The 26,285-nt window shown below is 41.5% G+C and overlaps 1 protein-coding gene across 50 annotated transcripts in view; it reads left to right on the top strand.

Annotated features, from left to right (window-relative positions):
- Window positions 1-26,285, top strand: part of COL13A1 (collagen type XIII alpha 1 chain) — a 134,777-nt gene that overhangs the window by 8,686 nt on the left and 99,806 nt on the right. For 34 of the 50 annotated variants that reach the window (XM_087872237.1, XM_087872232.1, XM_087872224.1 and 31 more), the window contains exons 3-7: window positions 3,161-3,187; window positions 8,429-8,479; window positions 21,553-21,588; window positions 23,320-23,346; window positions 24,402-24,428. In XM_087872237.1, the coding sequence (XP_087728363.1) occupies window positions 3,161-3,187; window positions 8,429-8,479; window positions 21,553-21,588; window positions 23,320-23,346; window positions 24,402-24,428 (168 nt within the window). The remainder of the gene's footprint in view (window positions 1-3,160; window positions 3,188-8,428; window positions 8,480-21,552; window positions 21,589-23,319; window positions 23,347-24,401; window positions 24,429-26,285) is intronic. The other 16 variants (XM_087872238.1, XM_087872229.1, XM_087872235.1 and 13 more) reach the window with 1 other exon arrangement.

Raw genomic sequence — 26,285 nt, 5'->3', positions numbered from 1 at the left:
CACTTTAGGCATGATTTTTGCTTAAGAAAGCACGTTACTAGAATGGAACAAAACCATTAAGAACACTGTAGTGGCAAACATTTTAACAAACAATTAACATCTGTTTTATCTCTACATCACCTCCAAAAGAAGCTTCGAAAAGTTGTTCTCTAGCCATTTCTTTTATTCCAGTATTTCTCAACCTCCGCCACTTTAAGACGGATGGACTTCAACTCCCAGAGTTCCCCAGCCAGAGTTGGCTGGGGAACTCTGGGAGTTGAAGTCCATCTGTCTTAAAGTGGCGGAGGTTGAGAAACATTGTTCTACGCTTTTAGCATGCTTTCCTTGATGAACATAACTGTCAGCCATCTTCCTGATTCTAATGTAAAGAATCAGGATGAAATAAAGATGGAAGAATACACTAGAGTATTTTTTTGTAACCAAAATATGTTTACAATGGTGAACCTCTATTTTAACACAAGATGCACTGAACACAAATTTTATAGAGATCCACCACACATCTACCTGCACTGGGAAATAAGAAAATGGATTTTTTTTATCCATCTATTTTTATCCTACTTCTTCTAATTAAGGTTTCTAGCTTTCAGGGCAGTAAGCAATGTACCTTATTATTGTAGGCCTGAATCTTTTCTCCAATTTCCTGAAGACCAGATACATGTGTATAGAAGCTAAAGAGAGTGGGGGAAAGATAAACACACACGGACATATCCCCTTTTATTGGGGCAATTAAATATTCTGTTTCATATAAAACTGGCCCTACTGAGGGGAGTGGTTTCTACTCAGAAGAGGAAAAGATGGTTTTTAGATATGTAAGATAATAAAGATACCCAAAAGCATATAACCACTTCAAATAACATGAGATGTTGTTCCTAATTGGAACTTTCCTGAAAAATTATTCTAAACTTACTAAGAACATTAAAATATGATAAATATATATGAGGGGAGGCAGTTTCTAAATGAACTTTGCTGTTAAGATTATAGAGCAATATGTGCAGGAATCTTTTGGTAGTTCTCTCCTTGAGAAATTCAGTTCCAACCCAATTTGAATGCCTTGGATTTTTCACAAGTTTTGCTTCCCTGTTCACCATCAATTTACTTTGAGGTTACTATGGATACATAAATACCCAACAGAAATGGCTGGTGTCCCACTAACACCACTAGTGGGTGCCAAGTCACCATTTTCCTTGGGAATTCTATCATTATAGTACTTTTATCCAGTGTTGTCCTGTTGGACATTAAAATGCCCACACTTAAGGGGGAAATTAATAATGGCGTTATTTTTCATTCCTCAAAAAAAAATGTCTTAGCAAACAAGAATTGGAAACATCCTAATTAAGCAACACCCTCTTCAAAATAGCAACTTGTTCCTGAGAATAGAAGGACCAGTGATAGTTGTTAGATTTCTACCAGTTTTTGCATTAGTGGCTTATAAAATGAGATTTAGATAAATCTAGCTAACTCTCTATAAATCTCTTGCTAACATCTCCATATGTTTCGCCATCCTAGTTTATTCCTAACAGTTGTATTATATCCTTTCATCTTCATAATATTATGTGGACACCTAGCACACCATGATACAAAACAGACCCTGGACTCTGTCACTTTAATCTACAGGCCAACAATTATGTGTACAAATGATCCCTTAGAAGCATTCCTAAGCATGAAACATGCTTTTCTTCCACAATTTCTCTTTTGTTGTACAATCACATCAGAGGTGGGTTTCAGCAGGTTCTGACCAGTTCTGGAGAACCGGTAGCGGAAATTTTGAGTAGTTCAGAGAACCGGTAGTAAAAATTCTGACTGGTCCCATCCCCATCTATTCTCTGCCTCCCAAGTCCCAGCTGATTGGGAGGAAATGGGGATTTTGCAGTAACTTTCCCCTGGAGTGGGGTGGGAATAGAGATTTTACAGTATCCTTCCCCTGCCATGCCCACCAAGCCACACCCACGGAACCGGTAGTAAAAAAATTTGAAATCCACCACTGAATCACATGCAATTTCAGGTTTTTGACAGAATAATATTGATAACATTTCTATGTCAATTGCAAAAGGCCACACGGCTTAGATCCAAACATATACTATGCTGTCACACTAGCTTCTTGTTCCTCGGAAGGACTTGATGTGTATGAAGGCCAATACCAGCTAAAGAACTGCCAGTTGTGACTTCACACTGTTGTGAACAGGCCAGTGGTGGGTTCCTTCCGGTTCAGCCCGGTTCTCCCGAGCCGGTAGCGGTGATGATATGATGTCACCAAACCGGTTCTGCCCCCCTGTGCCCCCCCACTCCCTGCACCCCCCACCCCACCTCCCACGTTACTCTTACCTTTTATTTGGCCCCACCCCCAATCTATTGCTGCCTCCTGAGTCCCAGCTGATGGCTAGAGGGAAAAAAACTGTTTAAACTCTTGCCCTGGGGCTTCAAAGGGCCACCCTACAGCTGATCAGTGTTAAAAGAAAACAAATGAGTAGATCAGTGCCTGCAAAAATACATGAGTAGACTAGTGCCTGCAAAAATAAATGGGTAGACCAGTGCCTGCAAAAATACATGAGTAGACCAGTGCCTGCAAAAATAAATGGGTAGACCAGTGCCTGCAAAAAATAAATGGGTAGATCGGTACAGCTCTGCAAGCAGTTAAAAGCCCGGTAGACCAGTACCTCTACTAAATCCTAAATAATTGTCACATGACCATCAAGCCACACCCACAAAATAAGCCACGCCCACAGAACCGGTAGTAAAAAATTTTAGAACCCACCCCTGGAACAGACATAATAATAACATTAAGAGAACAGATGCAGACACATATAAATTCAATCATGTTAGTTCTCACTTCTAATGTAAAACATACATTTCAGAAACTAGATTTTTTTTTCCCTTATATAACTGCTTAATAAAAACTGTGAAAGTGAATGTTAAAAAAGAATTTTTGAAGCTGATTTAAGTGCAAGAAAGTCAAAAGCAGGGTCACACTTCACCATGCTTGTATGTGAACATTAAACCATGCATGTTTCAGTGTTCGTCTTTTCTCTTCCATTTGTCTTTTTGGCATGAGTGTGTATTTGTGCTTAGTGTGCCTTAACACTGACTCCTATGTTTTGTGTCTCTCTTTCTCTCCCCCTTCACCCTGTTGCATGTGGCTGCGACTGATATAATGGTGGCCCAGGGAGTCAAGGGTCAACTTGGAGAGAAGGTGAGTCAGCTTTTTCCAGTTAACCACTTCAGACGGGTTGATCTAGCCATTTCTTCTATTCCAGTATTTCTCAACCTCTGCCACTTTAAGACGGGTGGACTTCAACTACCCAGAATTCCCAGCCAGCTAGGGAACTCTGGGAGTTGAAGTCCATCCGTCTTAAAGTAGCAGAGGCTGAGAAACATTGTGCTATGCTTTTAGCATCCTTTCCTTGATGAACATATTTGTCAATAGCCGTGAACCATCAACACTAGAGAGATTGCCATTACGAATTAAATTGCAGCAGGTGAGACATCTACCAGGAGCTGAAAGAGATTGTCCTGAGAAGTAGACCTGCCTTAGGTGACCAGAGATTTCCCTGGTTTCCATCCTAATCTAGACCAAATACTGTAAACAAGCAAGGAAGGAAGAAATTATTGCTGTTCAGTCAGGGCCAAAACAAAGGAAAGCAGTTATCTGTCCCTGACCTTGATAAGCTAAGTGTTGAATGGGGGTCGAATCAAGAGGTAAAGGTAAAGGTTCCCCTCGCACATATGTTCTAGTCGTTCCTGACTCTAGGGGGCGGTGCTCATCTCCGTTTCAAAGCCAAAGAGCCAGCGCTGTCCGAAGACATCTCCATGGTCATGTGGCCAGCATGACTAAACGCCAAAGGCGCACGGAACGCTGTTACCTTCCCACCAAATGTGGTCCCTATTTTTCTACTTGCATTTTTTGCGTGCTTTCGAACTGCTAGGTTGTCAGAAGCTGGGACAAGGAACGGGAGCTCACCCCGTTACGCGGCACTAGGGATTCGAACCGCTGACCTTTCGATCGACAAGCTCAGTGTCTTAGCCACTGAGCCACTGCGTCCCCTTCGAATGAAGAGGCAGGACTCCAACTAGTGATTTCAGCTCTTTATTCTGAGGCTTGGAAAAACTTCTGTGTTTGCTGTTCGACAGCTCCTTCTTTTAAAGCAGGGGTCCCCAAACTTGGCAGCTTTAAGACTTGTGGACTTCAACTCCCAGAATTCTCCAGACAGCTATGCTGGCTGGAGAATTCTGGGAGTTGAAGTCCACAAGTCTTAAAGCTGCCAAATTTGAAGACCTCTATTTTAAAGGGACCGGGCCGGCCACTGACATTGCTTTATTTTCCCAATGCTTGAATGGACCAATGAGCGCCGGGTATGCAAATGTCTCTTCCCACACCGGACCTGAGTGAAGCCTTTGCTCCAGGCTTCACTCCCTATTTACATATGTAACACTGAGCATGATCAGACCAGTTTAATACATGAATGGGAGACCATTAGTAAAAAAAAAGGTGGAGCTTCAAATCACACCATCATGGTCACAATCTTGATTTTTTAATATTATTATTATACCCTGTAAACTTCCTTGGGCTGTAGGCTAGTTAGAAAGACTTTCCAGAATGAAGTTGCAATTTCCATAATATTTCGATATAAACAATATGGATTTGCCCCTAAAAGACTTTGCTCTTTTATCAAAGGCCGTTATTAACCACAAAGGCCAAATTATTTTACACAAATTAATACATGCAAATAAAAAACAAATAGTTTGACAAGTTTTTTTTTTAAAAAAAAATATTGTGTTGAAAAAGCCCAGAGATGATCTAAAGCTTCAGAAATTTTGATTTGTTTACTATAATTTATATTAACATTGCCAAATCTTCTTTGCACTGATGATCAGGTAAACCCACCTTTTGCAGCTGGTCTTATGGATACTTTCTGGAACTGTTTTCAGTTTCATGGCTAACAGCTGTGCTTAGAGAGTCCAGGAAAATGACACATGGAGATGTAGTTAACTCTACCAGCTGCATCCTAGACAGCCTCACCTCGGCACAATTGGTTGAGTAAGATTCACAGAATCCCAGATGCAAACTTTATATTTCGTCTGTGAGGAAAGCCTCATCGACTAACTGAGGAAAGCAAATGAGAGAGGACCTTAAATATTCTTTTCGGTCCACAGCTGCGTTTCTTTCACAACTACCAAGAATAAACTGCATATCTGCGCCTTCCCTATCAGAGTTAAAACATTTTGCAATGAATAGCAAAAGTGTCTTTCCTTCCATGAGGAGTAAGAACAAAGCAGTGGTTGGACATAGGGGACTTGATGGCTTTTCAGATCATACCAAGCACAATATGAAATTTATTCCCCCATTGGACTTGAAATAGGTTGCCTTTTTACATAATCCGTTAAATTGCGTGATCTCTTTCATTTCACCAGTTAGTTAACATAAACCTGTCTTCTTCTGGTTTGGGGCACTCCAGGAGTGGGTTCTACTTACCTTTACTCAGTGGTGGGTTGCCCCCGGTGCAGACCGGTTTGCAAGAACCGGTAGTAAAACCAGCGGGAGGCCCCACTCTCCACCCCGGATGTCGTCATTGGCGATCTGTGCATGCGCAGAAGCAAGGCACGTGATCCCGTTGCGAACCAGTAGTAAAGGTAAGTAGAACCCACCCCTGCCTTTATTGCGATCCCATTGGTTCGCAATGGGATCACGTGCCTTGCTTCTGCGTATGTGCAGATCACCAATGACGACATCCGGGGCAGTGGGCGGGATCTCCCGCCAGTTTTACTACCAGTTCTTGCGAACCGGTCTGAACCGGGGGCAACCCACCACTGGGGCACTCCCCTAGTATTTGAACAAAATGCAGCCTGTAAAGTCCACCACCTGAAATAAAAATACCCTGAAATGAAGCTTTTTTTCCAAAATGGTCAGCAAATGTCCATTTAGTTAGAAAAACACAAGTGCTGTCTAACTTTTTTTCCAAACTGGAACCATGTTATTTTGTTCCTTTCCAAATATCTGTGTCTACAAAAATCTATGCAGGGATGTTAAACTGGCAGCCCGTGGGCCAGATGTGTCACCCGCAGGCCACATCAGCTCCGCGAAGGGAAAAAAACATCACAATATGTCACGTGATGGCAACATGACACCTTAAGTTTGACACCCATGCTATACAGCAAGGGTCTCCAACCTTGGCAACTTTACGACTTGTGGACTTCAACTCCCAGAATTCCCCAGCCAGCATAGTCATAAAATTGCCAAGGTTGGAGATCCCTGCTATAGAGCACTTCCATGTGAAGCATTTCCGATAAAAAGGCACAACCTCACTTGTGAATTTATATTAGTGGAATGGGGATATGGGGTGAGGGTTCACAATATGGAAAATTCCGTGTTAGTCCTCTTGCGTTTTCCTTTCTCCCATCATTTCTTTCCTACAATAATCAGTTCTGTTAACAGAGAGAAAAGGCAGCGTAGTTGCACAATGTATTTGAGCTGCTAGCACAGAGAGCTATTTGTTAGGGTGAGAGTATGTATACTCTCACCCTAATCTCACTGCAAATGCATACCTGTTCTGACCCAGCTCTCCAAACATGACAAACCCTCTAAAGTTAAGTCAAAGATTCCTTTATTAGGAGCCCCAGCAGAAAGTTTCTCTCACAACCAGGCTAACAAGTCCGGCCAGCCGGAAGATGAATAGTTGCCTGTCACATCTATTCATCTCCACCCCCTGCCTTTTATCCCCAGACCTAGGGGCTTCACTAGCAGTGGTGGCTCTTCCTTCCCAAGGACCAGCCCACAGATTTCCACTGCTCTCCTCTCCTCTGCCTTCTGTGGATCCGCATGTCAGGCACTGGACCCAGCTGTTCCTCCTCTTCCTCATCAGCCACCTCCAGACCTGGGTGCTGTTGACTCTCCATCTGAGGGCTGACGGACGGCATAGGCTCCGCCTCTGTCTCTCTCTCTCTCTGCCAGTTCCATTCCCACTTCCCCCTTGGAGCTCTCAGGTTGCCTTGACTCCCACGCCTCCTCCTCCTCTGATTCGGCTGTTGAAGGGGCCGGTAGCCGACAGGCCACAATAATACCCTTTTGTCTCCTGTAACTTTGATTTCACAATCGATAGTGAACAGTTGTGGCCCTTTGATTCTGCATTAAAAATATTCAAGTAAGCCCTTGTCACCAGAGAAATGGGTAAGGGTTAAGGATCCTAGGTAGATACGAGCAGATGTAAAGACAGGGATTCGGGAGAACCTCTAGCTAACGTTCTGTGCAGTTTGGAGAACCCCCAAATCCCACTCCTTGCTGGCCTCACCCATCCTGCCCTGCCCCTCCCAGGAGTCCCCATGCAACCCGTTTTTGAGGCAGGTAAGTGCAGGGCGTGCACAGAGGCTCAGGGAGGGCAAAAAATGGGTTTACTGGAAGTTTGGGAAGGTTGGAAACGGGCATGTTTCAGGCCTCCAGAGGGCCTCTGGAGCCTGGGGAGGCCGTTTTCACCCTCCTGGAGGCTCAAGGAAAGACTCTGGAACCCGGGGAGGGCAAAAACACCCGCCACCACCACCATGGTGCAGGAGGCTGACTAGGCCACACCCACTATGGCCACACCCACCCAGCAATGGACAGAGAACCCCTTGCTAAAATTTCTGAAGCCCACCCCTGACAATGGGTATTTTGGTTCTTCCCCTAGAGATACAGTCTAGCAGATACAAGGCTGCTGCATTTCACACCCTACAGAAATAACAATTTTTAAAGGCGTCATTCCATTATTGGAATCAAAAGTCTATAGCATTGCTAAAAGATGATTTATGCAGTCAAAATCAGACAGTGTAAAGTGCTGTGTTCTCAGACCAACAAAAATGTTTTGAGTCCATGCACCCGTAGACATATACTGCTTGACAACACAAATTCCACAGCCCTTTAAAGGTAGCTTGCTCCTTAATTACTCTTAAACCCCAGATTAAACAAGGCCACTTTGCAATGGAGAAGAATGATCATTGGACCTGAGATAAATTTGGCATCCAATAATAGTTTTTATGGCCATGAGGTGAGATTACTTTTCATTCCCAAGGAATTCAGAGTAGTGTTTTGATCCAATTTCAGGATAAATCCAAAATGGCTCCCTGTCTTGATTAGAAAAGGCCCAGGGGACCTGCAGTTAAAACCTGCTTTTAATCACAATGAAAAATATGTGTGTCTATTGTTCTTTTTAATCCCCCTTTATATAAATGTTTCATTTCCTCTTATTATTTCTTTGGCCACAAGTTCCTTTCAGCCCTCTCCTCTCGTTCCTTTCAATTTTTCATTCTAAATACTCACTTTGGCGTTATTGCTTACTTCATCATTGTCTCTTTGTTTTTTCTGCCTCTTTTTTTAATATTAATCTCTAACCTGCTTTTTTTTTTTTAAAAAAAATGGTTTTGATCTTCTTTTCTACATATACACTCTCTCTCTTTATCCCTGCAGGGAGCTCCAGGAGAGGCTGGCATGTCCATCATTGGTCCCCGTGGACCTCCAGTAAGTTTCTATGTCTTCTGATTATTACCTCTTAATGTTTAAAGCAGGGGTCAGCAACCTGCAGCTCTGGAGCCGCATGTGGCTCTTCTACCCCTCTGCTGCGGCTCCCTGTCACTCAAAATATGTGTCACAACCACCAATGTGCGACACCTGCCGGCACACGATTTATTGAGCTTTTCAAACCCCGATAGGTCAACCATGGATAAATCCAAGAAAAGACAAGTTTCAGAAGAAAACAGAATTTTTAATTCAACTACATATGCTAGTTTTGTGGCCGCTCAAGAAATAGTCAGGCACAGGAAGGGTTTTTGTGGCTCCCGATGTTTTCTTTTCTGTGGGAAATGGGTCCAAATGGCTCTTTGAGTGTTTAAGGTTGCTTTAAACCCTGGTTTAAAGCAATGTTTCTTAACCATGGCAACTTTAAGATGTGTGGACTTCATTTTCCAGTATTCCCCAGCCAGCCAATACTGGGAGTTGAAGTCCACACATCTTAAAGTTGTCAAGGTTGAAAAACACTGCTTTACAGGTTGTGGGATGAATCACAGAAAAGGGTTAGGGAATCCTAAAATCCAAGTGGCATCTGTTCTCAAATGGCTGTATTATGATGTGGTTTCTGCCAGTGGCTAAGTTTATTTTTACGCTGAAATTGCAGAATATATTGGTTAGAAAGTGCGCCGCCTCAGCACAAAAATCTCAAAGCGATTTTATCAGCATTTTTCTCTCCTGTGTTTACAAAGGAAGAAAATATTCCTAGATCTAAACAGAGAAACCAACACCAGATTATACAATCTCAGCATTTCAGCAAAGCATAAATATAAGGAAAACCAGCCAACTGTTCATAGAGAATTCAGACTCAATCACAGGAGAAAATTGCACACGCATGCAGAAGGTAATTCTGTACACATTTAGAGGTACAGACAAAATCCATTTCACAGTAGGAGGTTTGGGACAAGTAGAAAGGATGTGGGCTACATCGGCCAACATCCTTTCCACTTGTCCATTTAATGTAGAGAAAAGTAAGGTTTTACATTCAGGCAAGAAAAAACAAAAATATACTGGTAGCAATTAGGTGAAACATGGCTTAATAGGAGTAACTGTGAGAGGGATCTTGGACTCCTAATGGACAGTCACTTAAATATGAGTGTGCTGCAGCCACTAAAAAAGCTAGATGTAATCCTAGGTCGCATTAACAGAAGGATAGAATCAAGATCACGTGAAGTGTTATTATCGCTTTATAAGGCTCTGGTAAGACCACACATGGAATACTGCATCCAGTTTTGGTCACCACAATATAAAAAAGATGTTGAGACTCTGGAAGGAGTGCAGAGAAGAGCAACAAAGTTGATTAAGGGGCTGGAGGCTAAAACATATGAAGAACTGTTGCAGGAATTGGGTCTGGCTAGTCTTGTGAAAAGAAGGACCATGGGTGGTATGATAGGAGGGTTCCAATATTTGAGGGGCTGCCATAAAGAAGAAGGGGGGTCAACTTATTTTCCAAAGCAGCAGAAGGCAAGACAAGAAACAATAGATGAGAACCAATCTAGGAGAGATGCAACCTAAGAACTAAGGAGAAATTTCCTATCAGTCAGAAAAATTAATCGGTGGAACAGCTTGCCTTCAGAAATTGTGGGTGTGATCCATCACTGGAGGCTTTTAAGAAGAGACTGGACAACCACTTCCCTGAAATGAGGGTCTCCTGCTTGAGCAGGGGGTTGGACTAGAAGACCTCCAAGGTCCCTTCCAACTCTGTTATTCTGCCTTCATATTCTTCCCAACACTTACTTGAGCTGCGGTGGTGCAGTGGTTAGAGTGCAGTACTGCAGGCTACCTCTGCTGACTGCCGGCTGCCAGCATTTTGGCAGTTTGAGGCTCACTGGCTCAAGGTTGACTCAGCCTTCCATCCTTCCAAGGTGGGTAAAATGAGGACCCAAATTGTTGGGGGCAATATGCTGACTCTGTAACCGCTTAGAGAGGGCTGTAAGGCACTGTGAAGCGGTATATAAGTCTAAGTGCTATTGCTATTTGGTTACTTTGGGCCTGCTGTTTCTAATCCATTCTTGGTCACCCTGTTGCCTATAATGATAAAACCACTTAATCTGAATTTGAGACCCATACTAGAGAACACTTTTTCCCCTAAGTTTTACTAGGACAAGTCTACAGGAGTAGTAGTGAGATTCACTTACCTTTGCTACTGGTTCGTAAATGTGAGTGCTCGCGCGCAGAGCATTCGTGATGACGTCCAGGTGGGTGGGCGGAGCCTCCTGCCACCGCCGCTACCGGTTCGCCCAAACCAGGCAGAACCAGTAGAAACCCACCACTGTACAGGACTACTAAATAGTTGAGGGCTGTGACTGAAAAAGTCCTGTCTTGTGTCTGTAATAATTAACAGTACTAGGAAGGACAGAGGGAAATGTTCTTTGTTCGATCTGAGAATCGATTGTAAAAAATTATTTAGTTTAATGGCAGGCTGGTGATAAACATTAAGGAGGCTCTTGATAGCAAAGAAAAGCAAGGAAGCTGGAATAATAGCACAATTTGGACAGATGCACAACGGCAAATAGTTTCCAGACGATTTTCTTGGAAGCAAAGTGAGGTGAACACTTGCAGACCCAGAGGTTTTCATCTAGTCAGTGTTACTAGCTTTTCTTTTTTTCCTTTTTTTTTTTCTTGGCTTCAGCAAAGCAGCATGCTCAGCATGGCAGAAACAGACTTTCTCTGCAATTTTGGCAGTTCCGACAATTCTGTTATGGAGCCCTTGAAGGAAACAGCATTTGAGGAAGGGAAAGCTCAAGGCTTCTGGGAATCTGAAATGCCTGAACTTTTGCTCTGGCCTTTTTATTGTCTCCTGCTGGAGAAGATATCCGAGGCCAGGTTGCACCCTTTCCGGGTTTCCTTCTGTATTCTTTTCTTAGCCATAAGAATGATTTTTTTTAAAAAAAATTCAACATCTATTTTCATTTCTTTTTCATTTGGAAACCTAAGTGATGGACAACCTGTTGGATTTATTGCATCTCATCTCCCTTTGGTGCCAAGACAATAGCTCTAGGTAGTTATATATATATCTCACCAAAGCAAATATGAGCAAATGATTCTTTTTGTTGTTGTTGTTGTCATTTAGAACAGGGGTCTCCAACCTTACCAACTTTAAGCCTGGCGGACTTCAACTCCCAGAATTCCCCAGCCAGCTGGGGAGCTGAAGTCTGTCAGGCTTAAAATTGCCAAGGTTGGAGACCCATGATTTAGAATATTCCAGTCATCCTAGCATTCAGCATTTTTTTTTTAAAGGAAAAGAACATTTAGGTCAATTTGAGAGTGTTTCTAAGGAGATTTAAATATTAATTTCATGGCTTGTACAATGTTTTTTGTAGGTGGAAAAGAATTGTTCCATGCAGCAATTTTAAGATATGCAGGGAACAATTCTGAGATTCTTTGGAAGCTTAGGAAATAGTCTTCAAGGAAACATTTGGCAGACATGATTCCCACGAAGAGGTATATTACTTCCATCTTCTCCTATAACATCCAAGAGATTTGAAGTAATGTGGTAACTTAAGTGTCCATTCTTCTCCTATAAAATGCTCCAGAGTCTTCTGCCGAGGCGCATGGTCTGATGGCAGATAAATCAGCACAATAAGGTTTATCTAAGATACATTGGGAAAGAATTGCAATGAAAATCAACCTTGGATAATGGAGACTCCACACGTTTGTAGGTTCATATTATCCAAAAGGTGTGGGGCTTTCATTGTATTACTACAACTGCCATCTTGGATTATTTTTTTTTTTGACAACCCTGGTGAATACGGCTGACCTTGAGGCTCCTTTGATCATTAAAATGATTTTAATATAGTAGGATCTTTATCATCATTTGCATTGTATCTTGGAGTTTCCAACTTCAAGAAATTTAACAACACAACTCCTTAACAAAATTAGTCTATACAATCTTTGTAACTTGGGTGTAGGGGTGAACTTATTCAGCAAAGCCTTATTTTTAATATTAAGAATTAATTTTAAATACTATTAATATTTGGCTTTACCACATGCGTCATAATTTTGTATCTGAATGCAACTTCTATTAGATAGAAATGATTGCAGTATAAAAATCATAAATCTAAACTAGGACTGGAGCACAATCAGTGGTAGATTTCTACCAGTTTGCCCCGGTTCGGGCAAACCGGTAGTGGCGGTGGCGAGAGGCCCGGACATCATCACAGACGCTCTGCACATGTGCAGAAGATTCTGCACATGCGCAGAAGTGCCGCGCACGAGCGAGGCTCACAGTTCTGAACTCCGGTTCGGAAGTGGAACCCACTACTGAGCACAATCCTATAGTATGCTAAGTTTTCGAAAGGGAAGATTTGACATTTCCTTTGTCTTAAACTTTCTCATGAAATCTTAGAGTTGGAAGAGACTACTTAAAGCCATCAATTCCAACTTCCTGCTTGGTACAGGAATTCAAAACAAAGCATTCCGAGCTCCTATCAGCTATTTGAACAAGTCATCTCGCCATCTCTTTTGGAGATTGGTTCTGCTATTGGACTATTCGCACCATTAAATAAGTTTTCCCTAACATCAACCAGATTCCGCTTTCAGGTAACATAAGACCTGCCTTGAACTCTGTGATAAAAGGGGTCAGGTTTTGATTTTCTTCTGAGTGACACACCAAGTATGTAAAAAGTGCTGTTATTTGCCATTTCAATAACTCTTTCTCAAAGCTGAAGATATTCAGTTCCCTTAGTCTGTCCTTGTATACTTGATTTACTGTTCTCTGGTCATCCTCACTGCCCTTCTTTCCATTCTTGGTTTCTTTGCGTCTGACTTAAAATACGGTGCCCTGAACTAACACTGTGTTTAAGGCGGCATCAGCTGCCCAATACAAATATAATGAATTATTACCTTCCACAATTTTGAAGCGATTCTTGCATACAGCCTAAAATTACTTTGTCTTTTTACAACCACATCACACTGCTGATCTACATTCAGTTATTCTAAGATCTTTTTAAAATCATCTCTACCTTTTCATCTTTGTCATGCATGAAAATGTTAATAAATGCCAAGTTTAGGTGTGAACCTTGTGATACCTTACTTGGTAGCTCACCAATTTTGAGGAAGGACCACTGATTAATACTTTTGTTTTTTAAGCCTGTGGATTAATATAGGATAGGATAGGATAGGATAGGATAGGATAGGATAGGATAGGATAGGATAGGATAGGATATAGAATAGAATAGAATAGAATAGAATAGAATAGAATAGAATAGAATAGAATAGAATAGAATAGAATAGAATAGAAGAGTAGAGTTGGAAGGGACCTTGGAGGTCTTCTAGTCCAACCCCCTGCCCAGGCAGGAAACCCTACACCACTTCAGACAAATGGTTACCCAACATCTTCTTAAAAACTTCAGTGTTGGAGCATTCACAACTTTTGGAGGCAAGTTGTTCCACTGATTAATTGTTCTAACTGTCAGGAAATTTCTCCTTAGTTCTAATATGCTTCTCTCCTTGGTTAGTTTCCATCCATTGCTTCTTGTCCTGCCCTCAGGTGCTTTGGAGAATAGCTTGATTCCCTCTTCTTTGTGGCAGCCCCTGAGATATCGGAACACTGCTATCATGTTAGTAGAGATGTCATATCATCCTTAAATGACTTAAGGATCATTCCTTAGGAAAGGATCTTTCCAAAATTGGAAAGTCGTAGGGTACTATATTAAACATTTTGCAGAATATCAAGCAAGATATATATTAGTTAGAGAGCATTTGTGCAACCTACTATAGGTTGTTTCTTTTAATGGTTATGACAAGAAGGGTTCTTAGTAACCATTGCTTTGTTTTGGTGTGCAAAGCATTTCTAACTTGAAACTCCCTGCTTTAATCAAGCAGCAATGCGCTTTTGGGCTCAGCAGCCTTGATCTAGTTTGCTAGTGACCTGACCCTGTTTTCAGTTTGAAACAGCTGTTTTGATCTCACCAGAAGTATTCCAATATTGCTGCAAAGATTCTAGCTGCGTTCTGAACCTCTCAAGAGCTCACTTCAAGTTCAATACTTTTTTCTACACGCATGCATGTGTGCATACATCCGTACATCTGTACATTCCTGCCCAGATATTTTTTTATTATTATTATTTATTTATTTATTTATTTATTTATTTATTTATTTATTTATTTATTTATTTATTTGTTCAACTTGTATGCTACCTTTCTCGGAAGACTCAAGGTGGCTTACAATGCATTTAAAAACCATATATAAAACATTAAAAGTTAAATCATTAAAAACAATTAAAACCCTGCTCCCTCTCAGAGTAAGCAATATTATGCGAGGTAAAGAAAAAAAAGTAATCAGTAATTAGCAACTACTCAATTCAAACAATTCAATTCAAACCTTTATTGTCAGAGTACAACATGTGTACTATGAGATTGGCTGAGCCTTCCTTCGTGCACCCCCCCCCAAAACAATACAACTCACAGTGAAAGACAGAAAATCCCTATCCCCGTGAATCCTGCTAAACAAACACCCAATCCTATTGCACCATGTTGACATATTGCACGTCGCACCGGGCCCCGCAAGTCAATCGTACTATGTTGTTATAGTTATTTTTCATTCAGGAGTCTGACAGCCCATGGATAAAAACTGTTCTTCAGCCTGTTTGTGCAGCTTCCTCTGCTTCTATATCTCCTTCCCGATGGTAGGAGAATGAAGAAGTGCTGACCAGGGTGTAAGTCATCCCTGAGGATTTTCCTTACTCTTCTAAGGCAGCGAGCCCTAGCGATGTCATCTAGTGTCGTCTAGGGACTAAATGTTAAGATGCTTCTGAATTAAGGTCAGATGCTGATTCTTTTGAGATCCCTCCAGTTTATGGAGGAAATAAAACATCAGCTACGTGGATGAATAACATCTTGGAAGCACAACACTTGGGAGAGTTTGTCTCCCAACAGAAGTTAGGACGAATAAAATCCCCATTCTAAGAACCATAGAATCCCAGAGTGGGGAGCAGCTGGCAGAGCAGGGGTGAAATGCTCCCGGTTCGGACCAGTTCGGCCAAACTGGTAGTGATGGCAGCCGGTGGTTCGGAGAACCAGTAGCGATGGCAGTGCGTGGCTCTGCCCATCTCCCTGGTCGTTGTTACTTCCTGGTTAAACTTCCTGGTTTTAACCAGGAAGTAACCTGTTTTTTACCCTCTGTGCATGCGTAAAAGGGTTTGTGCATGGGCAGAGGGTCCGCACGCGCACGTGACATGCGCCTGCACTTCCGAACTGGTTGGGAAGGTAAGAGATTCCAATGAAAGCATCCCAATCAAGTAGTTATCTAGTCTCTAAGACATAATGGAAGGGAACCCACCATTTCTCCTTGAGCTGATCTTCTGTTGGGACAATTTTTCAAGCTTTCAACTGAAAACTGCTTCCCTGGAAACTTATTCCATATCTTGTCCTCTGGTATGATACTGGTTTGATCTTGGCTACATCATACTTCTTTAAAGTGTCTATAATTTGCTTTTGGAAAACATGATCTACATCTTTTCCATGGCTGGTAGCAGATGCCAACAGTAATGGCATCTGCTTTTATCCTTCCTGCCATATGTTTTAATTCAGATCATTTCAACCGTGCTGTCAACTCTAAAGTGACCCCAGGCACTGCAAACTACACCACAAGCACTGAATATAAGCAAGCTTGAAGTTGTGACACACACACATGTAATTGATTCAGAAAGTTCAAACTAATTGGCTAGGGTTCAGAACAAGCCCTTCTGCCTGGGCCTCTTCATTTTCATTCATTTGTGTAGAACAAGAAGAAGAATACTGGAAGAAGAATTGAACACTAGACTCAGTCTTGCATAAGTCTGCTTCAGGGGTGGGTTCTAAAATTTTTTACTACCGGTTCGGTGGGTGTGGCTAGATGGGGGGGCGTGACTGATTGTGTGTGGCCAACGTGACATCACTCAGGCACTCAGTCACATGACCTCCCTAAGCCACGCCCACCAAAAAGGTGGCCAAAATTTTGGGGACTCGTTGAAACCTTTTTTTTGACACTCCAGCCCCATATCCAGGTCGGGACGCATGGGGTGGCGGTGGTCGTCTCAGCTTTCCCTCCATTGCCCTTCCTGGCCGAAAAGCACCCCTTCTTGCCTCTGACGGGCCTTCCTTGTGGTTGCAGCCAAAGCAACCCACTCCGCCAGCTCAGGGCAGCGGACTCAGCTGTAGCCCAGACGAACCAAGGAACTACAGGGAGCCTCCCGCATGTTGCACCCCCTCCCACCTTGTTTGCAAGAGTCTCTCAAAGAGAAATAAATGGGCATAGCGCACCCAGAGCTGCCACTTCTTCGCAACAGCCGAGGACTTCTTCCGCTTGGAGCTCCAAGCTGCGGGGAGGGAGGGTGGCTGCAACGCCGGCAGCTTCGGTGGGCTCCTTCCCTCAGTGGTTTGTTTTCTTTTACCTCGTCTAGGCGACTTTGTAATTAAAGGCTGCTCCGCGCCTTTTGATCTTTCTCGGGCGTGGAGAAAAATGAGCCTGTGCGAAGGAACTGAGCCTGCTGCTGAACTTGGAAGCCGGGAGGCTTCTTTTCCACACAGCCACTGGCACACAGCGCCAGAAAGACCTCCGGTCACTGCTGCCATCTTCGCGCATGCGCAGCTTTCTTCTCACCAGCTGAAGGACTTTTCGGCACCCTGTGGCCAGGCGGCTGAGAGGCTTCTTTGCTCCGGTCAGCTTTGGGTGGGCGAGCAAGCAGCGACCAGGGAACCGGTTTGGGGGCGTGGCCTGGTTGCCGTTACTACCGGTTCGGAGAACTACTTCCTAAAGTTACTACCTATTCGGTAGAACCGGGCCAAACCAGGAGCAACCCACCACTGGTCTGCTTCCCCCCCACCCATCTCCTTCACGTTGATTCTTCATGGTTTAGATAAAGGGTGGCTGTTTACGTATCAATAACAAGAAGATAAAAAAAGGACACAGCGTTGCATAGTGAAATGTACATATACAGTACACATGCAAATTTAGAAATGGATATAATTCTATTTGATTCATTTCACCAAGGACTTGCTACCTTTGGGTTCACCCTATGCTATCTAACTGCAGTGCTAATTGTGATGGACAACTCTTGTAGCACTTTACATTTAATCCAGTAAAAGTTTAAAAAAAACCTCCCAGGAGAAATCAGTACCAATCACTTCCATATTGCTGTCAAGAAAACTACATGTCCATGTCCTTTTGGTCAACAGAAGATGAACCTAACTCAGAGAAGTCTTTGAATCCAAATAGAAAATATTCTTTAGACAGCCCTACATAAAAACAGGGCATGGGTCCAGGCCAGTCCAGTCCAGGCCTATATAGGAAATATAGGGCAGAAGAGAAGAATCCAGAACTTTGATATACAGAAGGACAATATTGGGTTAAACAGCAGGCTAAACAGTGGTGAAATAAAAAAAAGAGAAAAGAGAGAGGGAACAATGGGAAACATAGAGCAAAATAGGAGAGATCAGGATTTTAAAGTGCAGGAAAGAAGGGGAAAGAAAAAGGTAAAAATAAAATTGAAAAAGGAGAAAAGGAGAAAGAAATGAAAGGAATTTGAGGTATACATTTAGAACTGAAATGTGAATTGTAGCAAGAAGTAATGGTAAAGTATATGGTGGTGAAAATGAATTGTACAATAATTGAAATATTATCATTTATACTTTTGAAATCTAGATAATGATAGTTTTTTTTCTTTTTTGAGAAATATGAGTAAGTTTAAAATGTAATAATTGAAATACTGTTAATGGTTTGTGGTGGTGTGTATAAAAATGATTAAGTGAGGATTTGAAACAATACATGGGGGAAGCAAGTAGAGGATAACGGTCAGAATATTTTTAAATTTAATTAAGGAAATTGTAATAGATGAAATATTTTTAATGGTATATTGTCATGAAAGTAGAAATGATTAAGATGTGGTTCGGAGGAACATATGGGGAAATTATTTGATGTATGAAAATGGAACTAACTGGAATAGCCATATTTATATTCTTTTTTTTTCTTTTTCTTTAAGTGTTTGAATATATAAATGGAAAAGATACTTATATAAGTAACTGATTATATTAAAATGTTGGACTGTTACTTAAGAAAATGTAAGTTATAAAACAAGTGGGCTCACTATTCTTATAAGAATTGAACAATTGTAACACCATAAAATTAATTATTCTGATGATGGGTATAAAAACAGATGACAATAAGAAGGGGTTTAATATAGAATAGAAGGGAAATTGGAATTTGGTTAAAATTAGAGATGAAAATGAAGGGTAAAATTGGTAAAAAAAAAATAGATGAAAATGAACACTATGGCAAAAAGGAGGTATAGAAACGGTAATTTTAGTTCTAAAGATTAAAAATTGTTTAAATTTGTTAACCGGCCAAATACTCTGATCAGCAAAAATACATTGTATGTTTGTGTGTGTGTATGTGTAAAAATAAAGAAAAACTTTTTACAAAAAAAAAAGAAAGAAAGAAATAATCCTGCTCACCCTCCCACCTCTCCATTCACCATCAGCTGTTAGAACAGAGCAGTCTGATCATTTCATTCTTGCATAAAATACGGCATCCTTCACTTAATCCTCCAAGGAAAGATTGAAGGCAAATGAGGTCCAGACAGAAGAAGAACATCATGGCTTCAAAATCTAAGGGACCAGTTTGGACAAAATTCAGCAGCACTTTTTTGTGCGGCTGCTGATAAAAATAGGGTCGCCAACATGATCACCGACATCCGATGACGGATATGGCACAAGAAGAAGAAGGTACAAATGCTGCCGTTCCAGTTGGCTGGTGTGCGCTCTAGAACATGAGTTCCTTCTACTTCCTGCTCCCAGCATCCCTACTCTCTGATTGATCTGTCCCCGTCCACACACACACACAAACACAGCCAGCCGAGGGTTAAGAAAGTACTTGGCACGCACACAGGTCGTTATCTCAAACTTGGCAGCAATATAATCACCGTCTGCCAAGAGCTTTTACTGCAACAGATAACATAAAATTACATACGCATTGCAAATAGTCCAGTAAAACAATATTCCTTTTGGCAGCTTCAGACATTGTTCAAGTGACTAGCCAAAGTTCGTTTTTGTTCATCACGGAGTTTTACCAGCCACCACCCTCTCTTATATAGTCTCTGGGGTGTGGTCCAGTGACTCAGTTCTAATCCCTAGGACGCCTCCTTAACTGCTGCAACCGTTTATCATGCCTTCATTGGCGTGCATCCAGGAATGACGGCTCTCCTTCGCTCTCATCTGAGACACCTGGCTCCTGGCTAACCTCTTCTCCCTCGGCCGGCACCTGAGACAGTGCCAGAGGGGAGGGGCCTGGAGAAGGAGGCCTGGCTGACTCCTCTCCCTCATGTTCGGAGCCTTCTTCCTCCGATGGGATAGGCTCAGAGGGCGGGGCCACAACACTGATGACCATTTCATACAGGACCAGGCTACATATGTCCTATTGTTTTATTAAAACTGTTTTTTCCAAGTCCACAATAGATGGCCCTGAAAATACTAGAAAAGGGTTTCCTAATGGTTTGTTGGCTTGTTTGGCTTCACCCATTGACTTCACCCAGTACTTGGTAAGTCCTGTGTGCCTGAATTAGTTTTGGTCCAGTTCTGCCTGCTTCCTAGGTTAGGCTCTTTGATCATACCCAGTCACTTTGGTCACACCCAGAGACATCTGTATTTTGGATTTAACAGATGCTGTTTCCTATGGTAGGCTGTTGTGAATATGCTGCTGGAACATCTGCACCAACCAATTTCATTCAACATTCATACAAGCGGGGTAGACCTTCCAAGTGTTTTGGATTACACCTCTCCAAATTCCTTGCCATTGGCTCTGTTTTCTAAGGCAAAAAGCAGTTGAAATCCAAAACCTCAGCTAGAAGTCACTAGGTTGCCTATTTCTGGATGCTGTATTTTTGTAATGATGTGATGGAATCGGCAAGTGACATTCAATGTGACAGTCCGCTACAGAACTGCTTGTTTTGGTTTGTCCAATTAGTTGCTTCCATACTGATTGGGGAATACATTTTCTGCCCGCTTTAGTTTGGCTCCAGGGTGTGTTTACCACCACATATGCTATGCTCAATTTCTTGAAGACCTATCATTGATGTGGCTTGAAAATATGCTTGAAACTAAACCACATGGGTGAAAAGAAGGCTTTCCATATTGCCAGAAGATCATGGAAGCAATTTCAGGGAAAGAAATTATCCACATTGGGCACACTATATATATACATAGGTGTGCCCATGACTTGGAAAAAGACACAAAGGCAAAGATGTAATCACTGTTCTGACCTAGGCTTCCCAAGAGCATGAAGCAGACTCCTTGTCCTGACCAAAAACCCCTTTTTATTAAATTAATCTGATTTTTTTTCTTATTCACATCCAGCAAAGTCTTTCAAAGGTGAATTTACAGTCACGGACCTTATCTGGCTTGGGGAGCTGCCAGGCCGATATCTTCAAAACTTGGCAAGGAGTCACGGAGAGTCACGAACCAATTAAGTGAACTAATTGTCTCCTGCAAACTCCACTCCCCTTTTGCTCCTCTTTTATTTCCTCTGGGAGGGGCTGTTCATCATCCACCTGTGGCCTTACTCCCAAGTTGACCCTTGTTCCTTAGCTGTTCCCTTCGTCTGGCAACTCTGCGCATGTGCACACTGGGAACAGGCTCCAGCTGTTCATCTGCCTCACTGATGTCTGACTCCGAAGGCAGCTGATAACTGGCATATGGCCCTGTCCCTCTCTCTGCCTCCAATGCAGAGTCCTCATCAGAGCCTTCCCCATACTCAGGACTGGCTCATGTTCCTCCCCCACCTCCTCACTGTCTGAATCTGCTATGGCGGAAAAATGCACTTGATGAGTCAAGAAGGTTTAGGATTTTCCTGTGAATTCTGTCAACTTTGAAATAATTTTGATTTGTACAATTCATTTTCCATACTTAGGAGTTAATCTAAATCAAGTGCGGCCATTTTCGTCTGGCTAACAATGGAACGGAGGGAATTTAAGCTCAATAGAAGTGAAATAGCAAGAAAAATGCTGCAGCCTGATTTGTTTCTTCAAATTTCTTGTTCTGTTTTGTTTTACTCAGGGACAGCCTGGAACAAGAGGTTTTCCTGGGTTTCCAGTAAGTAAGATCCTTAGCATAAATTGCTGAACAATTCTTTATTGCAAAGGTTGGAAAACGTAAAATAAATTGTTTGTTTGTTTTACTGTAATGTTTTGATCTGTTCTAAGATCTGACCGTTTGATTCAAAAGTAATAAATTGCATCATTTTTTTCAAATCAAATCATACACCAAATGACCCTAGCAGCTTAATGCATAAAATAGAATTTGTTATGGATTGCTTTAGTTCAGTATTTCAAATCGATTCATTTAACCAGATCCGATATTTAAAACAGATTTGGGGCAATTTGCATCCCCCCATCCATTTTTTTTATAGTAAAGGTAACTAGCAGCATTACTCTTGGAATTTCCTTCCACAATAATTCAATAAAATAAATACTATAACCTCAAACCAGCTGCAAAAATGCATAAATCATTTGGCTTAACTTCCAGTTCAGTCAGTGTTATGGATAAATGTTCAGTGGAATGACATCTCGGAACTAAAACTATTAAATTCCAGTAGGAAAAAATAATATTTTAGAATGCACCTGCCTACCATGCAACACCATTTTATAAATGAACTGAACAGACCTAAAATTAACAGCAGCAGGGAAACAAAACTGGGGAAAGAAATATAGGAATACTATAAATAAAGACCATTTCTTCACATCCTTATCGGTTTTTTACTGCATTCCATTATTAACCATAATTTATAACTAAAATAATCTGCCTTTATGTACTTCTTTGCTGACATGCAATACAAAAATATATGTTAGTCCTCAACTTACAAAAGTTTGTTTAGTGACCATTCAAAGTTACAATGGCACTAAAAAAAGTGACTTTTGACCACGACTGTCGCAGCATCCTATGGTCATGGGAATAAAATTCAGATGGTTGGCAACTGACATGTATTTATGACGATTTGAGTGTCTTGGGGTCAGAGGTGGGTTTCAGCAGGTTCTGACCAGTTCTGGAAAACCGGTAGCAGAAATTTTGAGTAGTTCGGAGAACTGGTAGTAAAAATTCTGACTGGCCCCACCCCCATCTATTCTCTGCCTCCCAAGTCCCAGCTGATCAGGAGGAAATGGGGATTTTGCAGTATCTTTCCCCTGGAGTGTGGTGGGAATGGAGATTTTACAGTATCGTTCCCCTGCCATGCCCACCAAGCCACACTCACAGAACTGGTAGTAAAAAAATTTGAAACCCACCACTGCCTGGGGTCATGTGATCACCCTTTGCCACCCCTTCTGACAAGCAAAGTCAATGGGGGAAGCCAGGTTCACTTTAAACTGTGTTACTAATTTAACAACTTCAGTGATTCACTTAACAGCTGTGGATAGAAAGGTTGTAAAATGGGGCAAAACTCTCATAACAAATATCTGACTTAGCAACAGAAACTTTGGGCTGAATTGGGGTTGTAAATTGAGGACTACCTGTACTTCATTCCATATCTATCATGAGGTAATGACTCAGTTTGTCCCTAATTCCCTTTCCCACAATCCTCGCTATATGTACCAATTGCATTGTTAAAATAGTACACTTGTGCGTATTTTAAAATATTGATTTTCTCTTTCTTTCCAGTTTTTGATATATTTATATCTCTGGTCCTAACATTGCATGATGAAGGTGGTGGGTTGTACTGGCAAGACAAAAACATGTTATACAAATAAATCCTTGCTATTTAAATCAATTGATCTCTCTCTCTCTCTCTCTCTCCCCCCCCTCCCACCCCTTTTCTCCCTCTCTTTTTAGGGTCCAATTGGTTTGGATGGCAAACCAGTAAGTGAAGTCATTTTCCATTGTTCTCATTCTTATCCCTTAGCCTTTGAGTCCCCCCCCCCACTTTCCCATAATCCTCTCCCTCACATTTCTGTCCAGAAGGTTGTTGTAAAATGCTTATTTCAAAATGATCAGAGAATAAATTTAGGTGGGTTAATAGACAAAGGGGCAACAGTGAGCAGAATACTGTGAGATTTTCCATAGCAGTAGCAATAACACTTAGACTTATAGACTAAGTGGTTTACAGAGTCAGCATATTGCCCCCAACAATCTGGGTCCTCATTTTACTGACCTCGGAAGGATGGAAGGCTGAGTCAACCTTGAGCTTCTTCTCTTCTCTTCTCTTCTCTTCTCTTCTCTTCTCTTCTCTTCTCTTCTCTTCTCTTCTCTTCTCTTCTCTTCTCTTCCCTTCCCTTCCCTTCCCTTCCCTTCCCTTCCCTTCCCTTTTCCACTCTCCTCTGCTCTCCTTTCCCCTCCCCTCCCCTTCCCTCCAGTGGTGGGTTGCCCCCGGTTCGCACCGGTTCTATAGAACCAGTAGTAAAACCGACGGCCCACCAACCCCGACATCATAAAAATGCTTCTGCACATGCGCAGAAGAGCGCGTGCACGGCCCCATTGCGAACCAGTAATAAAGGTAAGTAGAACCCACTCCTGCTTACCTCCCTTCCCCTTCCCCTTCCCCTTCCCCTTCCCCTTCCCCTTTCCCTTCCCCTTCCCCTTCCCCTTCCCCTTCCTCTCCTCTCTCCTCTCCTCTCCTCTCTTCTCAGGACCCAGATTGTTGGGAGCAATATGCTGACTCTGTAAACCGCTTAGAGAAGGATGTAAAAGCACTGTGAAGCGGTATATAAGTCTAGGACTTATATATAAGTCTTAGACTTATATAGACTATAAGCGGTATATAAGTCTATAGAGTCTAAGACTTAGACTCTAAGTGCTATTGCTATTCTCCCCTTCCCCAGCTGTTGAATAAACAGGACAAATCTAAAATAATTTCTGATCTTAATGTTCAAAAGGTTTATACTGAAACCCACTTCTCTTTTTTTATCTTGTTTCAGGGACAACCGGGACAGAAAGGGGAAATGGTAATAAGATGTTCAATCAATTTTGCATGAGAGCATTCTGCTTATTAAATTTCATGTTCATGGAAAAGAACAAATGGCAGGGATGTTTTTGAGGGATCCATCTTTATAGGGAATGAAGAGGTAGAAAACTTGAAGCTCTCCAGATGGAACTAAAATATAGTTCCCAGCATTCCTGACTCTAGTTGGGATTGTTTAGAGCTGAAATTCAGATTTTTAGCCCAGGAACAGCTTTCTCTTTCTTTGGCAGATTAGAAAGACAGAATAATGATTTGTGTTGAGAAATTTGTAAACTCTATCTTCGTCTTTATTAAACAGTTGTAGGGTAGATTATTAGATTTGTTTATAACAATCATATACTTTTTAAGAGCAATGCTATATGTGCAAAAAGAGGTTTGCTTCTATGGAATAATGGGAAAGTGTGCTATTTTTGAATGGGCAGAACTGCTGTTGTGGAATTAAAACTGAAAACTATACTTCACAAATGGATCCAACAGATTTCTGGAAATGAAATTCATTTCAAAATTTTGGGGAATGTTAAATGATTTCCCAAACTCTTCTCTGCTGCACTAGCTTTCTCTTGGCCAGGGATGTTTAAAACATAAATATATTACCATACAGTGGCTGCAGTATTACAAATGACCATGAGATGGCAGTGCAGACATCAAAATACCAACTCATGGCTCCCATCTAGTGGTGATATAGATTATATTCATTATAAACGAGGTGTGCCTAACAAAAGACCACATTCAAAAACATAATCTCACATCTGTAATTTGAAGTAATACCAAAGCCTGTTATATGACCTCTTCCCTCTGCCACTTTATTGTCATCTAATGCTGGTGTACGTCTATGTGAAAGTGTTATATGGCACAAAATTTAAGTTTGTTGTTTGTGATTTTGGATGGCTTATTTATCTTATTTTTTTTGTGTTGCAATCATGAAACAAGGGAAATACTTATCTAAATCAGCTCACGGTGTTTGTTTGTGCTTCCTTATTTGACTTTATTTTATTGATTCTGATTTCATTTCCCAATCATGAATTTAGGTTGTTTCATAGCTTAACAAACACTTTTCACCTGTGCTGTTTTTTGCACTCAGCATTTCTTGTTACAGCTACTTCCTCAACTGAGATCATATAGATCAGGGGTGGGCAACTGTGGCCCTTTTACAACCTGTGGACTTTAACTCCCAGAATTCCTGAGACAGCCAAGCTGGCTCAGGAATTCTGGGAGTTGAAGTCCACAGGTCATAAAGGGGCCATATTTGCCCACTCCTGATATAGATCCATCAGAAACAAACTAAGTTTGGTAATAATCTCAGTGCAGTACAATATAGACCTCAGAAATTTCATTAATTTCTTGAATTACACATATAAATAAGGATTATGAATTGATTTTTGAATGGTGATTATAAAATCCAGACTGAAGTGATGGTCTGATGAGTTCTCCATGAAATATAATTCAGTAATCTCCTCTCTTCAAACCAAACCAAAATTTTGTTGTGATATAGGCAGTATACCCAATTTTGAATTAAAGCATTTTCAAGCCATCTCTGGCCATTGTTTGGGCTGAAATGGCCACAATGAAGGTAGATTTTACACTCCCCTCCATGTTGGCTAAAAAATGCTAGAAGGTGCTATGAGACCATAAGGAAATGTAATCAAGGTATCCTATGAAATAATGAAATGACATATTTTTGCCTTGGATTCAAGGTTTAATAGTTGTACTGTAAACAACATCTCAAGCACTATATTATAAGAGTAGAGTAGTGTGAATTCAGTCCGAATGTCCCAGATGGTTGATTTTATGACTGGGTTTAGGAACAGATGTTAATATGGGAAATCGTAACACTTATTCA

Source organism: Pantherophis guttatus, chromosome 6 (assembly GCF_059756535.1).
Source record: "Pantherophis guttatus breed Tessera chromosome 6, ASM5975653v1, whole genome shotgun sequence".
NCBI classification, from domain to species: Eukaryota; Metazoa; Chordata; class Lepidosauria; order Squamata; family Colubridae; genus Pantherophis; species Pantherophis guttatus.
This window is presented reverse-complemented; position numbering and strand designations above follow the sequence as displayed.